The sequence below is a fragment of the Haplochromis burtoni genome, unplaced genomic scaffold (genome assembly GCF_018398535.1).
Source record: "Haplochromis burtoni strain Fernald_Lab_line unplaced genomic scaffold, NCSU_Asbu1 Contig_335, whole genome shotgun sequence".
Taxonomy (NCBI): Eukaryota; Metazoa; Chordata; class Actinopteri; order Cichliformes; family Cichlidae; genus Haplochromis; species Haplochromis burtoni.
Genome location: NW_024582696.1, coordinates 128,019 through 146,912, shown reverse-complemented (window position 1 = coordinate 146,912; position 18,894 = coordinate 128,019). Strand labels below are relative to the sequence as shown.

Below are 18,894 nucleotides of genomic sequence, written 5' to 3'. Positions count from 1 at the left end.
CTATAGCCCCGCCTCTCTTGCACAAATAAAAGCGGTTTATTGGCTAATGTTGCTGCCGCTTCACCAAAATTCGTTTTGATTGGACGTCTTAACGCTCGAATCAGATAATTAATTTCTAATTGGTCGTCACGATTGTCAATTGGAGGTCCGTTCATGTCACGTGATCGGTAAAACATGGCTGCCCCCATAGAGTGTGGGGCTAATACAGAAACTATAGAGAACAACATGTCCCTAAAGAAAGCTTTGTCTCCTCTCTCTTTGCGAATTGTTGCTGAATGCCCAGTAACTAAAGCGAGAGCCTGTGATCTAATACTGCCGCATAGCACCGTTAGCACCCCGGTTTTTATGCCCGTCGGGACTCAGGGGACCCTGAAGGGAATCACTGTGGATCAGCTGGAAGATCTGGGATGTCGGATTTGCCTTGGAAACACATACCACCTTGGAATGAGACCGGTATGCAGGTTTGCTATAACGCAAATTTAATTTTTATCTCGTGTGTTACTGGGCATAAACCATTTGTTGACGATTTCATGTCAGTTTTCTTGTGTAAATGTCTTTTCTGCTGCCTAAAGGGTCCCGATTTGATTGAGAAAGCCAATGGTTTGCATGGGTTCATGAACTGGAAGAGAAATCTTTTAACTGTGAGTTTAACTTCACATTTTATTTGTCATACGTGGATGACAAATAAAAGTACAACATGTGACTGGAAACTTTTGTCTTAAAAACCACGCGTTCCTTTTTCTTTGCTCACAGGACAGTGGAGGGTTTCAGATGGTGTCTCTCGTCGAGCTCTCCGAAGTTACGGAGGAAGGAGTCAAGTTCAGGTCCCCCTACGACGGCAAAGAAATCTTACTAAGTCCTGAGAAGTCTATCAGCATACAGAACAGTCTGGGTCAGCAAGGAGTAAAATAACTGACTCAGCATTAACCAGCAGATACTCTGAGCTTTAGTCAGTATTTCTGTGGCTGACGGACATTACCTCCATGTTTCTTTGTGTTCTTCCAGGGTCAGACATCATGATGCAGCTGGATGATGTGGTCAGCAGTACTGTGACAGGACCACGGGTAGAAGAGGCCATGCATAGATCCGTTCGCTGGCTGGACCGCTGTATAGCAGCCAATAAAAATCGAGACAAACAAAACCTCTTTGCCATCATTCAGGGAGGATTGAATGCAGAGCTGCGCAAGGCCTGTCTAGATGGTAAAAAAACAAACAAACAGAGGCTGATGCTGACACTGAGATTCCTTTAATGATAAATATATTTTGGCTGATGTGCTTTACAAACACACATTGATATAAAGGCTGAAATTTGACTGTTAAGTCCTTTAAGATCCCCCGTTTGTGATCGGATTGATCTAAAATTGGCAGGCATGCTGGAAGAAAAGCACACAGGGAAATGTTCTTGCTTTTTGATGGTACTATCTTGTATATTCAGACAGTATGTAAGTTAGGTTAAAGTGGGGGAATTATTAGTTTTGTTTATCACAAACTATCAGTGAAATGTGAAGATGCTGATGCATCCTCACCACTGTCTGCTCAGCTGATGTGCCCTTTGCTACATGTGCTGCAGAGGATATGTGCTGAGTTACAGCTTCTCGAAGAAAACAAAGTCATATTAGACATACGTGGGGTGGGCTAAAATTTGGCACTTTTCGTGGCACTATTCACTGTATTTTTCCAGCATTTTAGAGCTGAAATAACTTAAATGCAGAATATAGTCACGTTAAATTCTCCGGGCTGAAAAAACACACTTGGGCTGTGTTTTAAAAAAATTAATTTTACACCCATTCAAATGTCAGAAGTCAAAATCAAATCTCAACTTTTTTCAGCTTGTTTTTTTATAACCTGCATTTGAGCATCAATATCAGAGAGACATAACAGTTTCAACACCACAGCGTCACCAGTTAATATGTTGTTAATATTCTTGTTAATCAAGTTAATCTTGGTACCCTGGGTTTTTTATGTTTTCTAATAATTCACTGGAGAAAACATCAAAAAAGCACATTTGTGTAAACTGCACAGGGTTATATTATTACATGAGTTGGGTGTCTGGTCAAAACAAGTTACAGCAAATATATTTACCTAAATTTTGATACCATTTTCCAGCCATGATTTATTCTTTGTCAAATTTTCTAATGTCTTAAAAAACAGTATATCCACCAATATGTACTTTAAGAACCTAAAAACTGGGAAAACATTTCTTTTGGAATAGCTTCATAACACATACCAAGTTTTTTTTTTGTTTTTTTTTAACAAGGAAATCTGTTGCTTCTAAGGAGTTCAGGTGGGAGGCACTTACTGGATTTTATTTTCTTTTTTTCCATGGACTTACATGACTATATGCTGATGACCACTAGATCTATAATGTGCTGATACTGGTCAAACTTAACAGGCAATTAATATGAGTGGGTCTCCATTAACTAATCTTGCTCTTTCACTTTCTTCATGTACCGATATTGAAAATCAAGCTGAATAATTTCATCGTATTTATGAAGGCTGAATACATGCTAAAATGCCTTGATCACTTTTTCCTCTTACACTTATTTCAGTAAGTGGAAAAGTGGCAGCATTAACTAAAAAGTTTACATGTTTCAGTCTATTGAGGAAGCTTATGTGAATCAAAGATATCAGGGTGTGGTGAGGAACTAATCCGAGTTACTTAAAGGGCCATGCAGTTTGGAAAGGGCATCAGAATTCAAGATAAGGGATCAGACTTTCACTTAAGATATTGTTTCTTCTTCCTGTAGAAATGACTAAGCGTGATGTTCCTGGTTTTGCCATTGGCGGACTGAGTGGAGGAGAAGAGAAGGATGACTTCTGGCAGATGGTGACACTAAGCACTGATCACCTGCCTCGGGAAAAACCCCGCTATCTCATGGGTGTAGGGTATGTTTACTGGTTTTCACTGAAATCCATCATGAGAACCTGGTTGTTTACCTCCTGAGCCTGGTTCTGCCAGAGGTTTCTTCCTGTTAAAAGGGAGTTTTTCCTTCCCACTGTTGCCAAAGTGCTTACTCATAGGGGGTCATATGATTGTTGGGTTTTTCTCTGTATGTAATATTGCAGGGTCTACCTTACCATATAAAGTGCCTTGAGGCGACGGCTGTTGTGATTAAATAAAATGTAATTGAATATTGGCTGTGGTACATTTAACCACGTAATAAATTCACATGGTCATGTGTTGTAGGTATGCTGTGGATCTGGTGGTATGCGTCGCCCTGGGATGTGATATGTTTGACTGCGTTTTCCCAACACGCACTGCGGTAATCCGTCTTTACCTTCTGAGAAATCGCATTAGGATCCACAACTGACTTCAGATGTATTTCATTCTGTTCTGACAGTCATGGTTCTTTTCTCTCAGAGGTTTGGCTCTGCCTTGGTGCCCTGGGGAACTCTCCAAGTGAAACATAAGCAGTATGCCAAAGATTTCCAGCCCATAGACCCAGACTGCCAGTGTCCTACCTGCAAGAAGTAAGTCAGTTTGCCAAAGCATTTTCTTTACTGTGACAGAAATTGAAGCCTAGAAAGTTCTTTTTAGTGCCCTAGAACAGCCCATTTAGCCAGCTGGCTCTTATTCTACCTGTTTTCATTTTATATTTATTTATTTTGAGAAAATTAAATCTAGATAATAACATATTTGAAGACTAGCAAAAAGAAGTCCTTTGGCATCACTTGGTCTAAAATGTCCTGCAGACAAAAGCAGAGTGTTCTGTGAAAGGAGGAAGCTCAAAATCTGGGTAGGCGGGGGGTTTATTCAGCACTTAAATAATGTAAATAATGTCTGCATTTCCTCTTTCAGGCACAGTCGAGCTTACCTGCATGCTCTGTTTAAGAGTGACACTGCAGCCATGCATCACATCACTATCCACAACATTGCCTACCAGGTCAGTTCGAGTAAAATCTTCTATGACTGACAAAGTACAGGTTTCTTTATTTTATTCTGACAGTTTTCTCATGTGCTTCAAAGCAGGCGACATACTGGTACTAAAAAGGCACATGCATGGAATAATCTGACGATTAATCAGTTTATTAATCTCCTGTATCTGACATCTTCAGTCAATAAGCCTGAGGTGCGACATATTTTTCACACTATGTTTGAAAGTTGAATTTCTCTGGCAGAAATATGAAAAAAAATGTCTATCTTTTCAAATTTATGTGACATAACAATGCCGTTCTCTCAGTGATGGCTATTAAATCCTTCAGTATGGTTTGTGTGGCAGGGGCACAACTCGTTTTGTTGCTTTGACATAATCAGAAGCACAAAAAGCCAAATATTCTTACAGATATGTCGCCAAAATGGGTGTTAGGAAATCGCAACCAATGTAATCCAATTGATTACGCATCCTATTTGTTTGCTGGTTCTTTTTTTTTCTTTTTAAGCCACTTGTATGGTGGTTCTGAAGTGTCCAGGAGTGATGGTTGACCATCGGACGGTCACTCTATGTTTGATCCAGAGTTTAATGCCTCATTAACTTTTTAATGGATCGCTGCAAAACATTAACATACTACCTCAGAGGACACTGACCTGTAGCTGACCTTGTGCACAGCAGAAGATCATTTCCCACTGCAGATCAATAATAATCGCATTATTTTTCCTCAGTTCATCAATCATTTGTCTTTGCAGCTCACGCTGATGCGCTCTGTGAGAGAGAGCATTGTGGAAGGCCGCTTCCCTGAGTTCATACGGACGTTCATGAAGCGACTGTTTCCTTCTGGTGACCAGTACCCCAGCTGGGCTGTGGATGCTTTAGCTTCTGTTAACGTTACTTTGGACTAGAAGCTGGGAGATGACTGTTTGCTATTCATCTCAACTGACAGATTTTATATTGTTTTAAATGACTTTTTTATGGCTGATTGTTTTCTACTCTTTGTCTGTATTTGTATATGAATTGCTTGTTTTGTTGGCGGTGAGGAGAATGGCTTTTGATCTACTGGAATAAAGCCGATTGTCCCTTGCAACAGGCTGCTTTACGCAGCCTCTGCAGATTGTCCTCAGAGTACACATTATGGTAATGTTAGACTGAATGCAGTTTAAATGAGGTTTGAAACACATGAACTATTTCCTCTGATATCCGCAGACAGTTTTGTGTTGTTACCATGGCTACACAGCCAGGCTCACCCACTTGAAATTAAATATTTTTGCCTTCCTGTCAACCTCTTTAATGTTTTAATGGCTAAGTGTATTACAGAGGTACCTTTTTTTTCCTTTTTACCAAAGGCAGAGTAATAGTCGACGTGTATATATTCTCAGCTTTTAACTTTAATTTTAACAGACAAATTGTTGTCAGCTGTTTGCAAAGATGAATGAAGATTGCTTCCTGATTGGCCACCAGAGGGCGAAATGGATGCAACTACTGCAGGCTTACGACAACCTGAATATGTTTGTGCAAGTTTCCTAATTGGGGATAAAGTTAATCTGTCTGGAAGCGCAAAATAACAAACATTTACATTTAGATGAGTCATTTGAGTTTACAAACGCACTGACGCCAACGTGCTTACAATCCAAGCCCAACATCGATCAAATCAACCTTAGATGGCAGTAAACCTTTTGACGTTTTGGTTTTGTGTGGAGCCCACGGAGAGGCTGCTTTATCAATATTAATCCATAAAAGTTCATTTGAATAACACCTGTTGTCTGCGGCTTTGGGTCAACAGGCCTCTTAAGCACCGTATTTGAATTTCATCACCTCTTCTGTTGTGACCAAGAGTTTCTACAAGATTAAACCCCTAAGAGGTGAAGTGTGACCGACTAATATATAGCACAGATGTTTGAGTACTGATTGAAACTGTAAAGCGGTAAGTTTGCAAGCTTTTATTCCCTTAATTACATATGTGTATTGATTATGTCCATTAAGGGAGGATACAGAATTCAAATGGTGGCCTGGATTCCCATTTTATTTATTTATTTAAAGTCTGTGATTAATTGTGTGTGTGGGGGGGTTTGTTTTGTTTTTTTTGTATCTTCTGCTTTGATTGGGTATTTTGAATACACTTAGCATATGTATACATAGTAAGAGAGCAGCAGCACTCAGAGCTCATTTGGTAAGCCGTGTAGAATCGTGTTAAGTGTCTGGAAATGAATATGCACGACCAAAGCCTTGCGCTAAATAAATTGCTCTCATGTATTTTTAAAGCAGAGCAATTCCCAACATGACAAACACGTCTCCTGATTGAAAACAACCAACAGCTGATATTTATGAAAAGAATAATACTGAAGAAAAATGTGGAGAACTATAGCGCCGAAATAGACTCACGACTGAGATCCGCGCTGGTCTCTACAGTGCAGTAGATATTTCTGGGCATCACGTGTGCGTATGTGTAACAGTTTAATTATTATTATCGTGGGTTACAGAGACCATTATCGTTCACAGTGTAGAGCAGATGTGGACGGAGAGAGAGCTTATTGCTAATTGAAAATAATATTAAAATCACAGTTTTTGTCGATGTTTATTTTGGTTAGACTAAGGGGAGGGGGGAAAGTGGCAACAGCTTCTCCTCGACGTTTCTTTACACATTTGCAGTCAGTGCGTCCATGTGGAGCTCAGGCAGGGAGGATGCTGGTGTTAAAGAGAGACAACCAGTTGCTCTCCAGCTGTCACAGAAAAGTGGAGCCACCCCTACCCACCGACGGATGAACATCTTCGACCTGTTGCCTCAGTGTGAAGAAAAGTAGAGCTGCATTGTGACGGGTGGCAGAGAAGAGAGATGTTTTTTCTTTTTTTCTGAAGAAGGACGAATACGGTACCATGAGGTGTATCAATGTGTTCGTTACTGATTTATGTTCTGAATAGCAGAAGGAAGAGGAACTGAGTTGGTTTTGGAGGAGATCACCTCCTCGCTGTGGAGGTGCGTTTTGCGGTGGTATTTGTCTCTGTCTCTGGGTTTTGAGGAGGGGGACCATGGTCGAACTGGAGAAGGAGGTGCTCCCGCTGCCCCCTCGGTACCGGTTCCGAGACCTGTTGCTTGGGGACTGGCAGAGCGACGACAGGTATGAATGCAGCTGCTTATAGCGTTTACGCACGGCGCACCGAATCCGTTGCGCATCAGTACAACATCAGAACATTATATCACTGTGTCTAGAAAGTACTCATTTCTTTTGCACCGCCATCAAATCACTCTGATCTCAACAGATCAGGTGCATGAATGTCTCGGAGAATTTTATGGTCAGCTTTGCAGTTCCGTTTAAAGGGCGCTGCTGCAACAGGTTTTCTCGTCTCCCTGTGTGCGCAGAGGCGACTGGTGATAATACTGTTAAGACAATACAGGCAATATGAAAGCATAGAAGAAAACATATTTTAAAAGACACCTTAATCTTAAGTTGTTGTTTTGTTTTGTTTTTCTTTTCGTGCAAGAGGCACGTTTGTGCAAATCTACACATATAAAGTGTTACAAAATAATCCTTTGATTGAATTCAAATGAGAAGAATTAAAGAACAGTTACAGCAAGGAATGCCTACACTGGGCTATTCCCTTTTTATGTATTCCCTAAAGCCCTCGTTTCTGAGATTTACAGTGAAACATCTGCCACCTGGGTAAGCAGTTTCAAATGGTCTCCCTCAGTAACTAGCAATTAACCTTTGCTTACTCTCCAGTAGATTTGATGTGCTATATATGATATGCATTGCTTAATTCTACAATTTCATTATGCTGGCTAATGGAAAAGCTTAACCTCCATCGTGCCTGTATTTCTTGTTGCTATGTGGAATTGAGGCCCAAAAACCCTTACGTGTGGGCTTGTGTGGGTGTTTCAAAACAGATTATTGGGGAAAGTTGTTATTAAAAACGCAGAGGACACGATCGGTCAATATTTAAGCATTGCCTGGATTTATAACTTGCATGTTTGGTCTTCTGTGGCCCTGACCTCTTAGGGCTCTTATTCTGAACAGCTAAAAAGTCTAAAAAGGCCTGTTCTCTCTGCTCCCAGCCTTCTGTAATTTGTCAGCTATTGCCCTAGGACAAATGTTTCAGTGCAGTGTGACCTCAGTCACCAGATTAGAGAGGTTATGATGCTTGTTTCTTAGAAGTCTATGAGACACAAGAGGACCCTTTTATAGGTCAGATACCTCATCTTCTATAGGAGAGGGGGGGAAACAAAACATTAAATGACAATGCAGTAGGTAATTTAACCAAAATGAATCTTTCAAAAGCCAAATTAATACACAGCTGAAGTGTGGATGTGAATAATTTGGTTGGAAGGGCTGCTGAGACAGTTGGAGAGGACTCTGTGTATGCTGGTGCTACAGATGTGCTGTAATAACTCGCAAACACATGATGTTGATTGGTGTTTCAGGAATATCCTTTAAGTGCCTTGGAAGACACACAGGTACTGATTAATGGTGTGTGTACTGTGCATGTTATTTTGTCATTTTTCAGAGCTCTAGTGTCTGGCACACACACAAGCACTAGCTGTTTACCCACTGCCTAGATAATGAGCTTTTGTAAACAAAAAATACCTCCAATGTCTGTTTTTGCCACGCTTCATAGATTTCTCTTAGCATCCGCACGCCGACTTACACAAATGAAAATGAAAGAGCAGTCGAGTGGAGGGTCAGCATGCTGATCTCAGTTCCTCATTGGGAGCAAAGTGAGAAATATGATTGATAGTGACAGAGTTTTCCTGCTGTAGGCCATAAATCTATAGAAGGAGCCTCTGCACAAACACCCTAAATAAATAAGCAGACACTTCCCTTGGGCTCAGGTGCACAGATAGCTCTGTACAGTATGACTACATCCCCTAACTCCAACATATTTTCTCACATCAAAATGTCAGTGTGAGTATGCATAACTTATCTCCTTGACACATATGGTACAGTGTGCTCTGGAAAAACATGCATTACTGAGCCCTTTAATCCCTCTTCTGTCACCCTCCGCTGGCCTTTCCCTGTCCTCCTCTCTTCTGTTTGCATCGCTCTAAGTGTGTGTTTGCGTGTGTGCATTTGTGTGTGTCCGTACATCTCCCTCATTTCACATTTCCACCATCCCTCTCGTTTCTGATTGAAGTGCCTTCAATACCGTGTAGCCACCCCCCAGACTGCTCCTGTAACTCAGTCGAATAGATTTTACCATAGCCACCAAAAGGTCCTTAAGTTAAGAATTTCTAGCAGGCTTTTAAAGATGGGAATCGATTTAATAATTTATTTCACACACAGGGATCTGATCTTTCTGACTATACATTTATCGGTGTGGTGCATGACTCCTTTTTTGTCTACCCCTGCTGGTCCTTCAGTTCGCTTCATGTTCGGCTTAAACTGCAAACATATCAGATTTTGTCTTGACAATTCAGCAGTGGCTGCATTTTCTTTCCTCAAATTGGAACAAGCAGTGAATAAAACGGGATAAGAATTAAGTCCAAGACAGAATTTGAATAGGGGGTCGGCTGTTGAAATTTTGTTTGCGGCAGCCAATTATTGTTAGCTCTATCGCTCCCATAACTCCAAAACCTAAATCAAGATTATTTCTGGTGACTGATCAATAATTAAATGTGGGTCATTTTGTCATTTGTGTCGGGAGCGAAGACGTAAAAACATTTTATTGCCACTCTTCTGTTTATATGGTTACCATTTATATTTTTTGGCAGCGAGTCAGAGGCTTCTGTTTAGAGGAAATGCCAGATGACTGAACAATTAAATACAGATCTTTTGCAGGCTGGCGGATTTTGCCAGAGTAAGGAGCTGTCTTGTTTTTGCTTGAAATGAATTTGATATTGAGTCCTGTAACTGATTAATTCATGGCATGGTTGTTATCACTAATCAAAGATTTACAAAAGGCTATGATTCTTTCACCCAAAATGATATGCATTATTATTCTAACATATTTTATACATTTTGAAAGTACATTTTGCTGTATTGCAGAGCAATACTTTTTTTTCCTCAAAGTTGCTAAAATGGCCAGCATAGAAGCACACATAACTATTACACTTCTCCACTTCTATAATTAATTTGTTAAAGGTGAATTAAATACAACAGTCTCCTCCGCTCCACAATAGAAATCCTCAGTGGGAGCTTATGTCTGAGTCCTGGATTACCATACAAATGACAGGCTTTTGTCCTTAAAACAATTTCTTATTGGCTGTCGCCTCCACATCTTCTCTCGCTTAATCTCCGTCTCAGTCTGCTCTCCTTTCTCCTCGTGTCCCTATTCCCCTTTCTTCTCTCTTAATTCTTCCTGTCAAGTCTTAATCTAGTAAGGCCAACGTGGCGCATGATCCATCAATACTGTCAATATTCATGTTCCAGTTAGTTTTACTGTCCTTTGATTTGGCACTAAGGTGGATTCCAGAGTCCTTTAGTGTGTCATTTAGAGCCCCTGTAAGGTTTATTCATATCTTTCATAACTCAGATTATAAAGCTGATGACTATCTCTGTCCAGAACTGTGGAATCAGAGATGTATTAAGCATCATGGGTATCTCGCAAGCCAAAACTGACATAAAGCAGGCTCTTGGCAATAGATGGCTTTTATGATAAACAGTCACTTGAAAAAGTGATATCTATCAAATGTATGCCTGGATGAGAGAAAGGAGGTGAAGAGAGAGCAGGCACAACTCATCACCTCATTTATGAATCCTGTACGTGTCTGCACATTTATTTCTGGAAAATATGTAAAGTGAACTTAGAAACACTTTGTTAATGGAAAGTAATTGGCGGGGTGAGTGGGAGAAGGGGGGGGGGGGTTCTGAATTGTTAATGGAAAGCTTGGAACATAAAGTGAAGTGAGCTAATAAAACTAAAGCATCAGGTCTCATGAATGCCTCTTTCTATTAATTAAAAAGGTGTTCCATAAATGACACTCTAATTAATATAGGAGAACAGGATGGGTTGCATGTGGTACAAACACAGAACTATTTTAGAACAAATGACGGGGTATGATTGGGGGGGAAAAGCAGGGTGCCTATGCAGTCTGAGCATAATTCTGCTGTAAACAATATTTTGAACATGAGCCGCTGCTCTCTTTGTGACAAGGCTGTCTACACAACAGGGAAGACGTTACCTAAGGCAGAGTGAGAGACATGAGAGACATTTCATTTTAGTTGCAGTGTCATAGTTTATCACAGTCACATTTTAGTTTCTTTTTTGTTACTGTAGCAACCCCGCATATATATGTGTGTGCATATATGTATGTATATATACAGAACCTGTCAGCATGGATTCTGGTACAGCGGTCAGTTAGTGTCAGCTTCAAGCGGGTGTTCCTCAACACCAAGTTGCAGCTTTACTGATAAAACGCTGAGCGGGATTTATTAGAAACTACCTCTAGAATTTGGAGTGGAGAGGATGGAATGGCCTCCGTGGAGGTCTGACCTCAATCACTCTGAACAGTTGTGGGATCAGCTTGGGCATGCTGTTCATGCCAGAATGACCAACACACCAACACTGGCTGACTTGGAACAATACTCTTTAAAGAATGGGATGCCATCCCACATCAGTGTGTGACCAAGCTGGTGAGCAGCATGAGAAGGCGGTGCCAGGCTATTGTGGCTGTGTATGATTCGTCCACATGCTACTCAGGCCTCTGTTTCTTAAATGAAGAAATTGTTAAATTACCAATATGCCTTGTTTCTCCAGACTTCAATCATCCAATCCAATAAATAACACAAAACAAGTAATAATAGTATAATAAGCTGTTTGCCATTGGCAGAGAAGATTTGGCAAGTTTTTTGCAAAATCTTTGGAAACAGACTCTCCAATGACATGATGGGTATGTGTGGTGTGGTGTGATGTATATACATACACACATACATACACACATACATACATACATACACACACACACACACACACACACACACACACACACACACACACACACACACACACACACACACACACACACTCTTTGAATGTGGTATTATTGTTGGTGCCTATTGGCCTGGTCTGAGTATCTTCAAAACTGCTGAACTTTTGAGAATCTTCAGCAGAAGAGCATCTCTGGATTAAACCTTAAATGGGCTAAAGCAGCAGAAGACCACACTGGATGGCACTCCCGGCAGCTGAGAATGAGAAATGAGTGACCCAATTCCTACTGGCTCACCAAAGTTGTCAACAGAAAATGGAAAATACTTTACCTGTTCTGATGAGTCTTGGTGCAAAGAACATTTAAAAATGGATGTATGTTGCCTTCTATCAACAGTTTCAGGCTGTTGGTTCCCTTTTCTGATTACAGTCTGGCCTTCATCTAATGGCTGCTTCAAGCAGGGTAAGGTGTCATGTCGCTAAACCATCAGAATGGTTTCTTGAACGTGACATTGAGGTCACTGTACTTAAATGGCTTCCACAGTCACCAGAGCTCAGTCTAACAGAGCACCTCTGGGATGTGGTGAAACACGACATTCACATCATGGATGTGCAGCCAACAAATCTGCAGCAGCTGTGTGAGGCTATTGAGCCAATATAGACCAAACTCTCAGAGCAACACTTCCAGCACCTTGTTGAATGTGTGCCATGAAGAATTAAGGCAGCTCTGAAGGCAAAAGGAGGTTCGAGATCTGCCTATTAGTGGTTCATTTCAAATTCATTTCTAATCGTTATTCTCCTTCAAAAATCCCCTCTCACACCTTCAAATATTGCACTGTCATATTAAAATGAAAGCAGTTTTGGATCTATAGATGGATATAAAAAGAAACTCACAGTCAGCTAAACCTCAAAACCACTTTTTTGATTTCTACCTAGATGTAAAACTAATATAGTAACATAGTAATAGTAATCATGTAGTAATTACAGAGGCAGTTTCTGCTCTGGTTTATTGTATTTGATATGCATTTTTTAACACTATTGAAAGAAAATGATGGCAGTTTCTCTTATGGTCATCTAGATTCATGGTTATTTGTTTTTATTTGATTTTATTTTTTCCCCACCGCTGGGGCTTAGTAACCACAAGATTGAATTCCCTAACCAGCCTTTCAGTTTTAGATGAGCGCTGTCAACACTTAAGTGCCTTCCTGCTGTGGATGCTAACACACCCATAGAGCTGACTAGCATGTGCCTGACCGCTTCTGGGCTCTTGCCGTGTTTGGATGTTGCTGGAAGGTCCCATGGTATCAGAGTGGGGGCAGCAAGCTGTGCTACACTATTGTGGGAGATCACAAACGCAGTTGTCCACTGATTGAAGCTCCCCTATTCCCAAACTATGTTAGCTTAATACACCTCAGGAGTTATCTTTGAAATCCAAGAAGCCCCAGGGACACCAGGGACAGTGAAGAGAGATGATTCCTCTCATGTTTCACTCTTCTTTGCATCTCACGTCGTCTTCAAAGTGGTTATTTGGCAATAAAAAAGATGAATATCTGATGTTGACATAATCAAATGCTAAATGTCTGAGCATATCTGAAACTAAAGTAATCTTAAGAGACTTGGGAGATAGGATGGCACTGCGTGATTTTTAATGACTTGCATCAATTCAGCCTATATTTTGTTTCATGATAAGAGAAATTAATGTCTCTCTCTTTTTTTCTTTTTTTTAGTGAGGAAATAGTGCCAAGGCAGAGGAGGTGCATTTCTCTAAATTCAACCTTTAAAATGAACCATCATGTTCTGTTCTTCCTTCAGGTGAACAAAACAGACTGCATCTATGTGTCAGCAGATCCTTTAAGCAATAAGCAGCAGATGATAATTTCAGGAAAGGGTGAGGTAAGATGACTACACTAGGAAGCAGCGGTGGATGATGGCTGAATCATGCGTACAGATAATATGTATCAAATTTTAATCAGTGGGAAACCAGAGTTTGCTCAGGAAATGGTTCAGACCAAAGACTCCAGTGCTATTTTCTTATTGTCAGTATGCTTTAAATTACCTTGCACATTTCTTGTAAACGATGGCCCCTTTGCTCCTGCTGTTCTTTGTCCTGGCAAATATCAATCAGTCATGGCACTGACATGTGTGGATTCTTTTCCCCCTCAGTTACAGAGTGAAAAACAAACAATAAAAAGACAACACTTTTAAAACCTCGGTCACAATTGAATGATAATTAAAGCGTAGCTTTTTGTTCATTGGAGTGGTAAAATCAATTTCACAACAGCTATGATTGCTATTTAGAAAGAGGGGCAAAAAGGAAACGGCTGCATCTTTTATGTCTTTCCTCAGTCCGTGTTATCTCTTGCATTGAGGTCTTAGAGAAAAAAAAAAACCTTTTAACCACAAGAAATGGATTTTCATTTAGCAAGGATATGGGCACATATTCTCATTCCGATCTCTTCTGTATTCTTTTTCACCTCACTTCAAAATTGTCAAACACATGTAATGGCTGCATATCTGGGTCAGGGACAGGCTGTCCCGCCAGCCATTGGTTGGAGCAGAAGCAGAGTACACCTCGCCTCTTGTAAAATGTTACAGCAAACGAAAGACGATGCGCAATCTATTTGTTTCTCGTTGTCTTCTCATTCATCGTCTGTGTGCTTTATGATTACAAAATCTCCCCTGTTTAGCCATTAACCCATTCAAGAAACCAAATAATAAACATCAAATATGTTTAAGCACGTTTCTTTCAATCAATGGGAACACCTTCCTTAAAAACATTTACGCTGTATGTGTGCGCTGCTCTCATCCTTTTAGAGATTAAAAGCATTTTATTGATTCTAGCACTTCTTCTGTACGTCTTAGAGGTTTGAGGGATGAAGTGACAGTTTTAAACCTCTTCAATTGTATGGGAAAATAAATGTGCAATGATGTCTTTTATGGCCCGCACTTGCCCCCAAAAAGCTGCGTAACAGCCAAGCCTGTAAATATCAAGCCCATCGTGTTGCTGTGCTATGAAACACAAGCACAGTCTGGAGGATCTGCTGCCAGCGTGTCTGTGCCAGACACCACGGGACACCCCCAGAGGTTCCTCATCTATTGCCCAACAGGTCAGAGCTTTTTTGGAGGCTTTGATGTTTTGGCTGATCTGTGTAAATGTCACCTGCGTTTGGAAGTGCTTCAGGACTATTAATTGTCTGCCAGGACGATCATTTGCTCTTTGCTTAGCACTGTAGTTTTATCTGATGGACTCAATTTGGACTGATCAAAGTAAAGCAACTGTATTTATTAAATACCTCATGGGGGGGGGGGAGTGTAATTAAAGGATGCATCTGTGGCCTGAATGGATGCACAACTTGTAACCTTTGTAAAGTGTTTTTACTGAGAGTTGTTCAGGTAAAGTAATCAACAGGTGCACCTGTAGTTTAGCAGCTTACTTGGTTTTTTTTAGTCATCATGTGTCTGAATTATGCTTATGCCAGTAAAGCTAAATTGAATTGGACTGGATTGAAAAACCCAGTTCCAAAGAAAAAGGGGGGAAAAGCCATCACTGACCTTTTACCCAGCAGACATCTTGGCTTATCACAGTAGGGAAAGCACAGGTGGAATTAACAATGGCTCGGTTCTCTTTAGCATCCCACTAACTACGGCAGCATGCATAAAAGCAGCACCTCCACTAAGTAGAACTGAGCCATCAATAACACACCCGAGCATCCCTGCTGTTACACGAGGACGGAGCAGCCGAAGCTGGATTAACGCAAACCGACTGGCACAAGTGTCCACGGGCTCTCTCCTCTTAAAGGCCTGTAAAATACAAAAGGTTTTTATTCATTCGTGTACATTAAAATTATTAACTTAGCAGGAGTATTATCACTGCCATTGAAAATGATCATTATTTACTCATTTAATTCATGCGCAGATCGGAGTCTGCTGTGAAAAGGTGTGACTCACAGTCTCTCGTGTGCGCTGGTAGCCATAGTCCTTACAGTAGGGAGAAAAAATGTGGTATAATAAGACTGATTATAATCGCTGGAACATCAGCTTGACAATTTGAGGAAAGATTTGACTGTGGAAAAAAAAAAAAGTCTGTGAACTACAGAATATCTAGTTTCCACCCTTCCACCCATTGCTTTAATGACAGCTTGTTCTCAGTCTGGTGGGACTCCACAACATGAGATAACCCATGTTATCCTAGCTTGAGCTCTCATTGTTCTGAAAAGCTCTTTCCTTTTTATACTTATTTAACCTTTTTTTAAGCAGGAAAATGGGACTCTTGAGGTTTCAAATCTCTTCTGCAAAACTCAGCAGCTTGTTGAGATGCTGGGATGTTTGGCTTTTTTAATATTTAGGTGCAGCTTTAACCCTCATCCTACTAACATATCTAACTGGCTGGAGTCTTCCTGGGGATTTCTTAGAGCTTTATTATTGCAAAACTGAAATCTATACTTTCTTTTTTAATCCGAAGCACAATCCACTGTATTACTTATCATCCTGGTGTCACTTAGTTTTCAGTCATTTTAAGGAAACATTATTTGCTTACTTGTTTGAAATTCTGTCAATAAAGGATTATGAGCAGAATCTCTGACAAAGGGCTGCCCTTTAGTCTGACTTTTTTTCATTGTGCAGGGACTGAACAAACAACTAAAATTAGCCAAAGCTAAACATACACTACAGGCAGCTCTAGCATACAGTTGCCTCATGCAATGCTCAGGGCATGTTGGCATGTGACAAGAGGAGCAAATAGTTGCTGTCGTCCTGTTTGAGTTTTCAAACAGATTTTCCAGCCGAGCGTTGGTCGGGCACATCAGCAGGTGGATGTTTCCTCACTGCTGCTCGGATTGGGGCTTACAATGTAGCAGCATCAGCTCGTCTATTCTCCAGCTGTTTCATGTAGCCTTGGTGATGTTTCCAGTATTCTAGTAACTTCCAGTCTGGGCGATTTCCCCATCCAGATAATAAATGCAGCAATGGAGTTTTTCTTCTTTAAAATGCCTGGCAGAGTACTCAAATCCTTGATACTGTCCGATGTTTTACTGAAAGACTAACTTTATATGAGGTAGATGTGCATTCTATACACACTATATAATCAGCCAATCACATGACAACATCTTAATCTACTGAGGCCTATAGACGTGCTCAAGACAGCCTGCTAATATTCAAAGAAAGTCAATTTAAGTAACTTTGAATGTGGCAAGTTTTTTGGTGCCAGGTGAGCTGTTATAAAGAGTTCAGAAACTGCTGATTTATGGGGAAGTTCCTACACAACCATCTTTAGGATTTACAGAGAATGAGTCTAAAGTAGAGATAATATCCTGCGAGGTACAATGCTCTGGGTGAAAATACCTTATTGTTGCCAGAGATCAGAGGAGAAAAGCCAGACAGCTTTGAGGTGATAGAAAGGCAATCGTAACTCAAATACACACAATTTAAAACCAAAGTATACAGAGCAGCATCTCTGAATGCACAACACGCTGAAGCATATGGGCTACAACAGCATAAGACCACACCCAGTGCCAGGGTTTCAGCTAAGAACAGGAAACCGAAGCTCCAATTCACAAAAGTGGTCCTCAAAATTGGAAAAACGTTTTCAGGTCTGAATGAATTATGACCACATCATGACATGTTATTCCAACAGTATAACATGAAATCATCTCTAATTGGTAACAGCCTCTACAGTCACCAGAGCTCAATCCAGCAGACCACCATTGGGATGTGTTGCAATGGGTAAATGCACAGTGTATGGTAGTAGAACAGGAAATTCTATCATGGATGTGCAGCAGTTGTGTGGTGCTACATGTCAATATGGGAATAAATATCCGATGAATGTTTCCAGCATCTTGCTGAATCTGTGCTGGGAAGAATTTAAACAAAAGGAGGTTCAAACGGTTACTATCATGGTGTACCTAATAAAGTGTCGGACGAGTGTATAAATGTCATTATATGTTATTGACTTTCATTGCAAGCAGCTAGTGTAATTTTTTTTATGTGTATTCCAATGAAAAACTCCCCCTCTCGTGTATTAAAGCACATTTTAATATTTTCTTTGGACTTAATTTTCCAAAGGCATCATCTTTTCATTCATTAAACATTACAAGCTTTGATTTCCCTGATAGAATCTTTGCCTCGATTACTTTATTTTCCTGCTTGTTCTCTGTCACTGGTATGACTATTATTTCAGAGTTTTAGTGTGGAGGTCGTAATGAGCCTATGTTGTGCTGCTTTGTGCGCATAGATTTGGGTTTCTTTAGTCTCTTCCACTGTGTCATTAGACGGCCAATGCTGTGTCATTATGGAGATCAGGCATGGGTGGAAGCAGCAGGAGAACGAGGTTCAGCTCTCTTTCTCTCTCTCTCTCTCTCTCTCTGTGTTTCTCAGAGATCCTCCTCCGCATGTCCCCTTCTGTCTGTCTGTCCATCTGTCTGCGTCTGTTTAACTACATTTATCTGTCTGTATTTCAGTCCTCCCTCTCTCCCTCTGCCTCCCCGTCACACACGTCCATGCAAATGTGAAATCTCTCCAGGCTCGTTTTTGTAATGCTTCTTTAGTCACGTGCTCTTGTTTCCAGCTGTTAAAGCTGTTAGTTTTACTTTGCTAAACTCCAAAAAAAAAATTTCACTGGTTGTAAATAATTAGCTTGATCAATCAACGTTATTGAAGGAGCGTCAGAGCAGAGAGTGAGAGGAGAGGACCTCTATGGGAGTTTCTCCCTCATGATGAATCTCGCTGTTCCCCAGTTCAGTGACATATGTTATTTTCTGCACAACATGAGCCAAACCAGTTTTCCCCCACAATTATCTAATCGTTTATTTTCATTTCACTTTTTTAGAAGGCCTTGGGGCGGGAACGAGGCTATTGCCCAGGGGTATCATCGTGATGTGATTGCTTGTCTTTTGTTTTGAAATAATGCTCTTTATGAGTTTTTAATATGTTTTTCTCCTCCACCTTCCCCTTAGATTAAAGTTCCCGACTTTCAATCTATCCTACGGCTCAAGTCTTTATTGGGCTATATTTCCACTTTACTTTTCATCCTCTATTGTACACTCAAGTGGAAAAGCTTCTGCTTAGAGAAATACATCAAGGCTAGAATGACCTCTGAAATTATCCTCTTCTCGTCTCACAAAATATGAAGAGGCTTTGAGGACTTTCTGGAATGAATAAATACTCAGAT

General features: G+C 40.5%; 2 protein-coding genes across 3 annotated transcripts in view; both read left to right on the top strand.

Annotated features, from left to right (window-relative positions):
- Window positions 1–48: 48 nt before the first annotated feature.
- On the top strand, window positions 49–5,616 carry qtrt1 (queuine tRNA-ribosyltransferase 1). The gene is made up of 9 exons (XM_005942287.2): window positions 49–453; window positions 573–641; window positions 754–892; window positions 1,006–1,200; window positions 2,748–2,886; window positions 3,188–3,263; window positions 3,362–3,471; window positions 3,800–3,884; window positions 4,625–5,616. The coding sequence occupies exons 1-9, from the start codon at window positions 175–177 to the stop codon at window positions 4,775–4,777; spliced, it is 1,245 nt and encodes a 414-aa protein (XP_005942349.1). The 5' UTR covers window positions 49–174; the 3' UTR covers window positions 4,778–5,616.
- Window positions 5,617–5,737: 121 nt separating this feature from the next.
- Window positions 5,738–18,894, top strand: part of LOC102300253 (potassium channel subfamily T member 2) — a 42,610-nt gene continuing 29,453 nt past the window's right edge. For both annotated transcript variants that reach the window (XM_014340064.2, XM_014340063.2), the window contains exon 1: window positions 5,738–6,988. In XM_014340064.2, the coding sequence (XP_014195550.1) occupies window positions 6,900–6,988 (89 nt within the window). In that variant the 5' untranslated portion in view covers window positions 5,738–6,899. The remainder of the gene's footprint in view (window positions 6,989–18,894) is intronic.

Bases quoted from the DNA above. Each gene is read 5' to 3' on its own strand.
- qtrt1 (XM_005942287.2), top strand. From the start codon at position 175: ATGGCTGCCCCCATAGAGTGTGGGGCTAATACAGAAACTATAGAGAAC. The intron at 3,472-3,799 runs GTAAGTCAGTTT...TTCCTCTTTCAG, and splicing joins CAGTGTCCTACCTGCAAGAA to GCACAGTCGAGCTTACCTGC. The intron at 3,885-4,624 runs GTCAGTTCGAGT...TTGTCTTTGCAG, and splicing joins TCCACAACATTGCCTACCAG to CTCACGCTGATGCGCTCTGT.